Source organism: Phasianus colchicus, chromosome 35 (genome assembly GCF_987193195.1).
Source record: "Phasianus colchicus chromosome 35, bPhaCol1.hap1.1, whole genome shotgun sequence".
Taxonomy (NCBI): Eukaryota; Metazoa; Chordata; class Aves; order Galliformes; family Phasianidae; genus Phasianus; species Phasianus colchicus.
The window spans coordinates 2959941-2969909 of NC_143470.1; the positions used below are offsets into that span (position 1 = coordinate 2959941).

The window sequence follows — 9969 nt, forward strand, 5'->3', positions numbered from 1 at the left end:
AGGGTCCCAAAAAAACCATTTTAATTATAATAAAAAAAAGATGATAATTTTAGCGGCGTCTCCTGTCGGGTCGCGCAGCCGAGCGCTTCGTTTTGCTCTCCCCAACGCCCACGCTGTATTGTGGCCGTATTTTGTCATTTTTAAAACCCCCCCCTCCCACCCCCTTCAGCCCGGGGGGGGCTCAGCTCTCCGCCCCCCCCCCTCGCCCCCCGTTGCGGGCGGCTGCAGACGGAACGTTTGGGCTGGGAGCACTCGGAGCTGCCGATCCCTCCGCCGTCCGTGTGAGCGCAGCGCCCGCTGCCCGCGATGCTGAACCTGCGGTTTGGGGAGGGGGGGGGGGGGCACTCAGAGGGGGTGGGGGAGGTCAAGGACCCCCCAAAGCAGAGCTTCGACCCGGGCTCCATCACAACCCCCTCCAATAGAAGGAAAAACGCTTTCAATCGCTCCCGGCCCATTAATGGCCCCTCCAGGGGTCCATCAATGACCCCCTCAGACGCCCCCCCCCCAAAAGGCAGAGTGGGACGTACGCGTTATTGAAGTCAGAGCCATTGGGCCACATCCACGGCCCCCAGCCCTCCCTGCGCAGCCCGATCCAGTAATGCACGGAGCTCCCATAGCGCAGCACGAACTCCTATGGAAAAGAACGGCTGTGGGGCACGACGGACCCCCCCCCTCCCCCCCCCGCGGACCCCCAAGTCACCCCCCCCCCCCCCATCTCACCAACTCCTGCGGGGTCTCCACGGTGGCCAGCTGTGCTCCACGGGACAGACAGAAGCGCTGCCCTCCATCCCAATCCGCCGCGTCCTCCACGAAGTAGAAGCACCGCGTCCCCACCCCGATCCCATCCCTGGGGCAGCCCGGGAGGGGGGGGGCGGCTGTGGGGCAGGGGGGGCACGAGGGGCGTTTCTGGGCTGGAAGGAAGCAGTGATGGGGTGTGGAGGGTTCTGCGCTCACTCGTTAAGCTAACGAAGCCCAAAGACTCAGACTGCCCTCCAATGCAGCGAGGGCTCCACGCAGTGACACCATTGGGGTGCCCCAAAACGCAGTGACCCCATTGGGAGGCCCCAAATCCATGGACCCCCATGCACTGACCCCATTGGAGTGCCCCAAATCCATGGAGCCCCACACACTGACCCCACTGGGAGGCCCCAAATCCATGGAGCCCCACACACTGACCCCACTGGGAGGCCCTACACTCACCTGCCAGCGAAATGACGGCGATGAGCAGCGCTGCCACCAGCACAGTGCCTGCAATGGGGAGCAGTTTGTCCTTAATGCACTTCAGGCTGAAATCTGTGGAGGAAGCGGTGCTGGGGGAGAGGTGTGGGCAGCAAACCCTCACCGTAACCCAAACCATAACCATAACCATAACCATAACCTGATCCTAACAACCCTAACCCCGACCCCCCTGATCCTAACAGACAACCCTGACCCCTAACTGTAACCCCAAACCCTGACCCTCACTTCAGCCCTAACCCCCCTGACCCCAAACCATAACAACCCTTACCCTCATCCCTGCTTGTAACCCTAAGCCCTGACCCGATCCCCCCTTACCCCGATTCCTAACCATAACCCTAAACCTAACAAACAACCCTTACCCCGGCCCCTAACTTTAACAGTCCCAATCCTAACCCTTACCCTAACGATCCCAATCCTAACATTTACCCTAAACTGAAGCCTCACCCTAACAACCCTTATCCTAATCCTTACTCTAACCTCTAACCTCAAGAACCCTAATCCTAACTCCTAACCCTTACCCTAACCATAACCCTAAGGAACATCACTAACTCCTAACTTAAACAACCCTAATCCCAACCTTTACCCTAACACTTATTTTAACAACCCTAAATCTAACCTAACCCTAACAACCCCAACTAACAGCCCTAATCCTGACACTGTTAACCCTAGAGGAGCCCCCGTTCCCCCCAGGCTCCCTTGGAACCCACAGCTCCACCCCAAATCCACCACCATCGCCCCAAAGGAGGTATATGGCCGCCCAACCTCATCACATCCCCACCAACCTTGGCAGATGGGCATCACCCCCCATCGCCCACCCCTTTAATTAAATGCTCGTTAATTTTGCAGCTCGTTAGCACTGATCCCAACCACGACCTGGCGCTGGTCCCCAAAAGGGCAGCAGTGCTCACTGGCATCCTTCGCTCCGCGCTGTGGATCCATGGCAGCAGAAATGGGGTGGGGGTCTGGTGGGGGGGGGGGGAGGGAAGGGGGGTCCTCTGCAGCCCCAAAGGAATGGGGAGGGAGGAGGTGTCAGCGTGGGGGGGACCCAAAGGCGGAGAGGGGAGGTTGAGTGCTGGGAACAAACGCTGCTCTGAGTCGGTGCTGGTGGGAGGGGAATGTGCTGCCTCAGAGGCTCCGTGGCACCGGGAGGAGCAAAAAGTGCAAAATTACCCCCGAACTGGGGGGGAATTGGGGAAAATTGGTGAAAATTGGGGGGAATGTCGGCCATTTCCACACCAGGGTCCCCATGGGGATGGAGGGATGGGGGCAGCGGGGACCCAAAAGCCCGCAGGCTGCGCTGCGATGGGGCGTCCGTCCCTGGGGAGGGCGCTGATTTTGGGGGGAAAAAGAGAAAATTGGGGATGGAAAGGTGAATTTGGGGGGGGGGGGGGGGGGAAGGAGAATGGTGGGGAGAAGAGAGAAAATTGGGTGGGGGGAAAAAAAAGGATGAATTTGGAGGAAAAATGGCGAATTTGGGTGGGGGAAGAGAAGTGTGGGGAGAAGAAGTCAAATGTAGGGAATGGAAGAGAAATTTTGGGGGAAGAAAAAGAAATTTTTGGGAAAAAGAAACAGAATCCCATTCGAGAGCGGCAGCAGTGGGCACTGTGACGTCATCATGGCGTCCACGTGACATAATTTGCCCCAAATTTGGCACATTTCACCCAACAATGCTACATTTCACCCAACTGTGCTCTATTCAGTCTCAAAAATGGCCGCCCCCAGCGGGACTACAACTCCCATCAGCCCCCGCGCGAGGGAGCGGAAGCGGAGCAGCGGGCATGCGCGTACCCGGAAGGAGGAGGCGGGATTTCCGCCATTTTGCGGCGTTCCCTCAGCGCCGGGAGCCGTTTCCTTCGGCTCTTAAAGGGGGCACGGCGCCCGGTGGGGTCCCACTCGCGGAGCGGCGGAGCGCAGCGCGGCGGCGGAGGTCGATCGGTGGGGAGCGGAACGGGGGGGGGCGCGGAGCGGGGCGGGGGGGCAGCGCAGGGTTCGGCTCTTGGCCCAATGCGCTGCGCTGTCCGAACCCCCCGGGGCCGCTTTAAGGGAGAGGGGGCGGCGGGAGGCGGGGCTTAGACGGAAACGGGGCGTGGCTTAGATAATAGGCGTGGTCGAAGGAGGCGTGGCTATAGACATGGTGGGCGGGGCTAGCGGGAAGGGGCGGGGCTTAGGAGGGGCAGGGCAATGGAAGGGTGCGGTGGGGAAAGGGGCGGGGCTAAACGTTGGGGGCGGAGCCTATGGGGGCACGTGGCCAAGGTGGGGTGGGGGTCCCCATGTCCCCTATATCCCCTCACATCCCCATATCCCCCCACACCCCCCATACTCCCCATATCCCCTCACGTCCCCATAACCCCCCACATCCCCCATATCCTCCCACAACCCCATACTCCCCATATGCCCTCATGTCCCCGTATCCCCTCACATTCCCCTATCCCCTGGGCCCCCCCATGTCCCCCATATCCCCCACACTCCTCACACCCCCCCCACACCTTCCCCACTCCCATATTCCCCCCATCCCTGCACATCCCCCATACCCACCCATGTCCCCCATACCCCCCCCAACGTCCCCTCCCACATTCCCCACGTCCCCCCCCCCCCACATCCCCCTCCCACCCCCACACACCCCTCCCACATCCCCTATTTCCCTCTCTCCCCCCCCCACCCCACAGACCCCATGGAGCCCCCCCAGCCCCGCTGCCCCGATGGCGACCGCCGCCGGAAGCGCCGTGAGTTGGACGCCCGCCGCAGCAAATGCCGCATCCGCCTGGGGGGGCACCTGGAGCAGTGGTGCCGCCTGAAGGAGCAGCTGGGCTTCGCCCTGCATTCCCAATTGGCCAAATTCCTCCTCGACAGGTCCATAACCCCCCCCCAAAATCCCTACATACCTTCAGGATCGGGCTCGGAGATGCGCTGGGGGCTCACGGCTCTTCCCTTTGCAGGTACAGCTCGCAGGGCTGCGTTGTGAGCGCAGGTAGGACCCCACATCGGCGCTGGGTTTCGTGGTCTTTAAGCCAAAACCCTCCTGCAGCGAAGGCTCCCATTGTAGGACGTGCTTTGGGGTCAGACACGGCGTGGCAGCCCATAGGGAGAGAGTTGTTCCATGGCCACGGGGGTTGGTTGGGGTCATTGGTTGGTTGAGGACGTTAGGTGGTTGGGGTCCCCCTGGCTGCTTTTTGGGGCCAAGGTGTGTTTTGGGGTGTTTTTACCCAAAACTTATTTATGGTGAAGATGCCTTTGGAGGAGGAGATGCAGTTGGGTGGGGGTAGGCAAAGAGATTCACCCCACGTGTCCCATCCCACAGGGAGAGCTGCTCCGTGGCCACGTGTTGGTTGGTTGGGGACATCGATCTCCATCAATGCTTCACGGAGCCAAAAATCAGAATTTCGCAGCCACTTTTCACCCAATTCCTCATTTTCCTCCCCAAACCCAGCAGCACCCCATCCCACAGACCCCAACCTTCTCCACGCCGACGCCGATGCCCTGCAGCGTTTGGTCGCGTTGTCCCATGGCCACAGCAGGGAGTGCGGATTCGTCCCCGACGTGAAGCCCCCAGCCCCAGGCAGCCCAGCCCCGCTGGTGTGGGAGTGTGTGGCCGGACACAGCTTCTCCTGGGGCGTCCCCAGCGCAGGCGATGCCCCACAGAGGTGTGATGGAGCCGGGGGGGGCTCAGAGCGGGGGTCCCCAGCCGTCCCCGTCCGTCGGAGGTCGCTGCGGAGGTCGGGGGTTGTGGTTGAGCCCATGGTGGAAGAACCCAACGCCGTGAAGGATGATGGAGTTTGGTCACCTGGTGGTGGTGGAGATGGTGGTGGTGATGGAGGTGAGTTGGGTTGGATAGGGTCATAGAATATCCCAGGTCCCATAACAATCATCAGGTCCAGTTCTGCCCCAGTATCACCAGCTCCATCCCATGGAGGTGAGTTTGGGTTGGATAGGATCATAGAATATCCCAGGTCCCATAGGGATCATTGGGTCCAGCTCCATCCCATAGAGGTGAGTTTGGGTTGGGTGGCGTTCCCCATCATCATAGAACATCCCAGGTCCTGTAAGGGTCATTGTGTTCAAATCCATCCCAGTGGACACCAAAACAAATCCACAAGCCAACACAGCTCCATCCCAGTAGATACCGTATCCCATCTTCCTCTTCCTCTACATCTCCAGCACCTCAGCCTTACTCACCACCACTCTGTCTCCCTTCAGCTTCCCAGGGGCAGACAGAAGCAGAAATGGCAGCACCGGATCAGGAGAGGTGAGTGATGGCCCCAAAGTGGGATCTCCTGAGCTTGAAGTTCCATCTGGACCCATTTGGTTCCATGAAGGCTTTGTCCCCGTGCCATCCTGCAGCACAGTGCTGCTGCTGAATGAAGTTTCCCCAGTAAAATCCCCTCTGGGTCATTTGGGCAGAGCTGACTCTGAGCACTGCATTCCAGCAGCACACCCGGGTTGGAGGAGAAAGCAAACCAACATGCTGTGCCCCAGGAAGAGGAGGAGGAGGAAGATGAGGACTTTGCCGAGGAAGATGACCTTGCCTACAACGATGATTTGCGTGATGAGAATTACCACCCATCTCAGGACAGGTGAGAAGTGCTGAGAGGTGCCCCAGCAGCATCCAGCCACGTCCCACAGGGTCAGCAATGCCCAATGGGGTCAACCACATCCCACGGGGTTCAACCATGTCCTATGGGGTCAACCATGTCCCACAGCATCCAACCATGGCCAATAGGGTCAACCGTGGCAAACAGGATCAACCACATCCCACGGGATCCAACCAAACCCAACAGGGACAGCGATGCCCAATGGCATCAACCACATCCAGTGGGCTCAACCATGCCCAACCAGATCCAACCACGTCCAAACAGGGTCAACCCCATTCAAACAGAGACGACCATGTCCTTTGACTCCCAGCTGTGCTCAACCCATTCAGTCTGCCCCATATCTTGTATTCTCCCCCAGCGACTCCGAGCCACAGCGACGACAAAGCCAGCCCCACGCCCGTAAGAAACCCGTGAAGGAGGAGCAGACCCCAAATGAGCAGAACCCGATCAACTCCAGCTCAGCAGAAGAGAAGGGTGGGCAAGTCAGGTGAGCAGGGAAGGCCACAGTGGTGAGGTGAGGCTGGGGAAAGGGGTATTTGGGACACACTGGACATGCTGCTGCTTTGTGGGCACAAGGAAACCATCCCAAAACTTGCAAGAGAGTAACAAGGTTCAACCCCGAGCTTTGGCAGGGTGAGAGAGCCACGTGTTTGCAAAGGGAGGTGACAAAGTGCATGGTGGGGAGATGGAATTGGGGTTTAGTGCTCTGTCACCTGTGCTGGAGCTTGAGAAGGGTTGGTCTCACCTGGGGGCAGCCATCCTCAGCATCCCCCTGGCACTATGCATGTGCTGCTGCTGCTTTGGGTGCTTCAGCCCACAGCACGGAGCTGCTCCCAACCACAGGGGAGGGATGTGCTGAGCCCAGAGAGGGAGAAGGACCTCCAGCACCACCTCTGCTGACGGTCAGGCAGGTGGCAAAGGACTTCTTCCACCTGCAAGCAGCAACAAAAATCCACATGCAAATCCCTTTCCCATGCACGGGGAATACGGCTCTGCGCAGCCCCGAATTCCATGTTTTGTCCCCTCTGTGCACGGGGCAGCATCACTCAGTTGTGTCACCCCCATGTGGCTGTGCTGCTCAGCTGTGTCACCGTGAACCCAACAGAGCCAACTGCAGCACTGGCCAAAGGGCAATCTGGAACACAAGTGCTCTTCACTGCTGTTTGGGGCTGAGTTTTTTCACCACTCCTTCCCAACCACGTGGGCTCAAAGTTTGCTCTTCTGCTGTAGAGAAGATGGGAAGCTCAAGCGATCGCTCTGTAGGCAAGAACACAAAATCCACATGGCTGCTCTTCGTGCCACACCAATGGAACGGTCCCACGCTTCACTTCTTGGGTCTGACACACACAGCCATCACCTTTCTGGGTTTTAATACAAAAGGCATTAAAACAAAAAAAGAACTAATTTTTGCTTGGAGTTAGCTGCACTGATCGTTACGGGATCACGCCTTCGTTTGCCACTGAGAGAAGAGACAGGTGAGTGCTGCCCACCTCCACCACGGCTCCTTCAGCTGCTTCCCACTTTGCTGTGGCCCTCAGCCATCCCATCTCTTGCAGGTGCCCCAACATTGCTGAGAGGAGAAGACGCCTTCCCAAAAAGTCACTCCCAGTGGAAGTGAATGGTAAATCCATTATCGCTTTCTTCCCCTCCCTGTCCATTCTCGGGGGGGTCACACAGCACTGGAATTCAGTTTGGGGGTAGAAAGGTTTGGTTTAGGTCCAGGTGGTCTCTGCTGACAGCAGAAGTGAAAAGAAAGGGATTATTTCCATACCTTTGGGACCTCAGATGTGGCCAATAAAGCAGGCAGTGCCTTTCTGTGCCACCCGGGTGGTGTGGGAGCGAACCTTAGGCTTAAAGGATGAGTTCAATTACAGATGTCACAATGCACTGCTCACCCAACCTCCATTTCTTGCTCCATAACTGCATCCCCTGTGATTTAATGTATCCATCTCTGATTGCAGGGCAGAAATTCCCACAATGAGAAAACCCACAGAGCAGAACGATACGGATGGGAACAAACACCGGAGACGGCGACTGGAACCTGAAGTGTACTACAAAACCATGTTAAAGACTTTGTAATGAGTAATAAAGGATCTGTTTCTGCTCGTAGTTGTCTGAAAGATGCGTTTGTTCACAGCACTGCATTCCAGTGTGATGAGGGAAATGATAATCAAGCACATTTGAAAAGGAATGGTTGAAGGATGGTTTGGTTGCGTTGCTCTTTTTGGGAGCCAACACCTGTGGCTGCCATCCAACATCCTGGACCCTGTAACACATCCTGAAAGCATCCCAGACCCAAAGATGAACCACCCTGGACCCTACAACACATCCAGGCTTTGTGCTCAAAGCAAGGAGAGGGGGCGAACCCAGCACAAAACCTTTCTTTCCTATTGCAGCTGCAAGCAGCCAACGCGGCCGTGCGATGAGGACGTGGCCCAGATCGGCCCCAAAAGAATCAGGTAAAGAAAACCTCCCTGTGTTTCCTTACGTTTAACTTTTGATGGATGGAATGGATGGGGAAGGAGGCATGGAGCTCCCTCCTTTCCAACCTGTTGCTTTCTCTGCTCTCTGCTCACCCCAACGTCCCATTCTCTCTTGCAGGAAAGCAGCGAAACGCGAAATCCTCCTCTGCGACTTCGAGGGCTGCGGGAAGATCTTCTCCAACAGGCAGTATCTGAATGTGAGGGCGGTGGTGGGGTGGGGGCTGTGGAGCCAGGACCCCCTTTCTGTGCACACCAGGTTAAGCTGAGGTTTAGGGATCCCTCCCACTCTGTTGTGGCCACCAAAGTTCTGAACTGGAGTAGAACTGGATCCTCTCTCTGAGCACAGTGCTGTTCCTTTGGGATTAGGCCAACCATCACATTTCCGATGGAGCTGTTTGCTTGGCTCAGCCATGGGGTCACTTCAAATCCCAACTTTGGGTCGAAGGAGCAAAGCAGAGGGGTGCTGAGATGGAGGAGCCAACAGGGCTTCCACTCAGCAAAATCTGCAGCCTTCACTCCTCTCTTTTCTCCCCAAAACCACAGCACCACAAGAAGTACCAACACGTCCACCAGAAGACCTTCACCTGCTCGGAGCCCAGCTGTGGCAAATCCTTCAACTTCAAGAAACACCTCAAGGAACACGAGAAGCTGCACAGTGGTGAGCCAGCAGCATGCAGGAGGTCCCACCTCTCCTGTTTGCTCCTTTTTCCTGACCTGGGCATCATGCAGACATTGGCCATGTCAGTTTCTTTCCAATCTGTCTGCCTCTCATTCATCTGTGCCTGTGCAGTCTGGCCCCTAAAACACATCCTGAAGGCATCCTGCCCACTAAAACAATGAGTTCTAGATCCTGAAACATCATGAAAGCATCCTGGTCCCTAAAATCAAGAGTCCCAGCCCCTAAAATATATCCTGAAAGCATCCTGGCCCTACACCTAAGAGTTCTGTACCCTGAAACACAGCTTGGAAGCATCCTGGCTGCTCAACCCCCACCCCATTTTTCCTCTGCCCCACAGACAAACGAGACTACATCTGTGAGTTCTGCGCCCGCTCCTTCCGTACCAGCAGCAACCTGATCATCCACAGACGCATCCACACGGGAGAGAAACCCCTCCAGTGAGTGCTGCCCCCCCTCAGCAGGGGGATGCTCTCCTCCATCCCCATCCCAACCCTGCTCTCCCCCAGATGCGAGATCTGCGGCTTCACCTGCCGCCAGAAAGCCTCCCTCAACTGGCACATGAAGAAGCACGACGCCGACGCCTTCTATCAGTTCTCCTGTGATCTCTGTGGCAAAAAGTTTGAGAAGAAGGACAACGTCACTGCCCATAAGAGCAAAAGCCACCCCGACGCGCCCGGCGCAGCCCCCCAGGCTGTGCCATCCCCCCCCCCAGCCATGGGGACGCAAGCTGAGCTTCCGAGGGGGGATGCTCCAAGTGGAGAGGAGAAAGGTGATGGGCACGCACCTCCTGCTGCAGCTCTGGCTGAGTAATACGGAATTTGGGGCAGAATCTGGTGCTGTTGGGTGCTAACGTTGCTGTCAGAGCAGTGGAAGGAGGGAGCACACCTTCCTGTGCGCCTCCATCGTCCTGGAGCAGGCAGCAGGATCCACAATAAAGGGTGTTTTTGTATAAAAGCACGTTCCTCGCTTCCTGAAGGGC

General features: G+C 57.3%; 2 protein-coding genes across 7 annotated transcripts; one reads left to right on the forward strand and one right to left on the reverse strand.

The window, feature by feature from the left end:
- Positions 1–4: 4 nt before the first annotated feature.
- Positions 5–4673, reverse strand: LOC116236725 (C-type lectin domain family 2 member D-like). Of its 2 annotated transcripts, none has more exons than XM_031605517.2 (5): positions 4122–4673; positions 1201–1293; positions 721–911; positions 528–631; positions 5–315 (listed from the first exon to the last, which is right to left on the reverse strand). In XM_031605517.2, exons 1-5 carry the CDS (start codon positions 4219–4221, stop codon positions 141–143), a joined length of 663 nt encoding a protein of 220 aa, XP_031461377.2. In that variant the 5' UTR covers positions 4222–4673; the 3' UTR covers positions 5–140. The 2 variants fall into 2 exon arrangements, with proteins under 2 accessions (XP_031461377.2, XP_089985324.1); XM_090129198.1 differs by lacking the exon at positions 4122–4673 and adding an exon at positions 2148–2199.
- Positions 2641–9800, forward strand: ZNF692 (zinc finger protein 692). Of its 5 annotated transcripts, none has more exons than XM_090129118.1 (12): positions 2644–3174; positions 3906–4089; positions 4176–4207; positions 4667–5053; positions 5434–5482; positions 5667–5810; positions 6187–6315; positions 8225–8287; positions 8430–8508; positions 8855–8969; positions 9328–9427; positions 9497–9800. In XM_090129118.1, the coding sequence occupies exons 1-12, from the start codon at positions 2703–2705 to the stop codon at positions 9798–9800; spliced, it is 2058 nt and encodes a 685-aa protein (XP_089985244.1). In that variant the 5' UTR covers positions 2644–2702. The 5 variants fall into 5 exon arrangements, with proteins under 5 accessions (XP_089985246.1, XP_089985244.1, XP_089985242.1 ...); XM_090129116.1 differs by having other exon boundaries at positions 2645–3174; positions 5664–5810; XM_090129119.1 differs by having other exon boundaries at positions 2645–3174; positions 4670–5053.
- Positions 9801–9969: the final 169 nt, after the last annotated feature.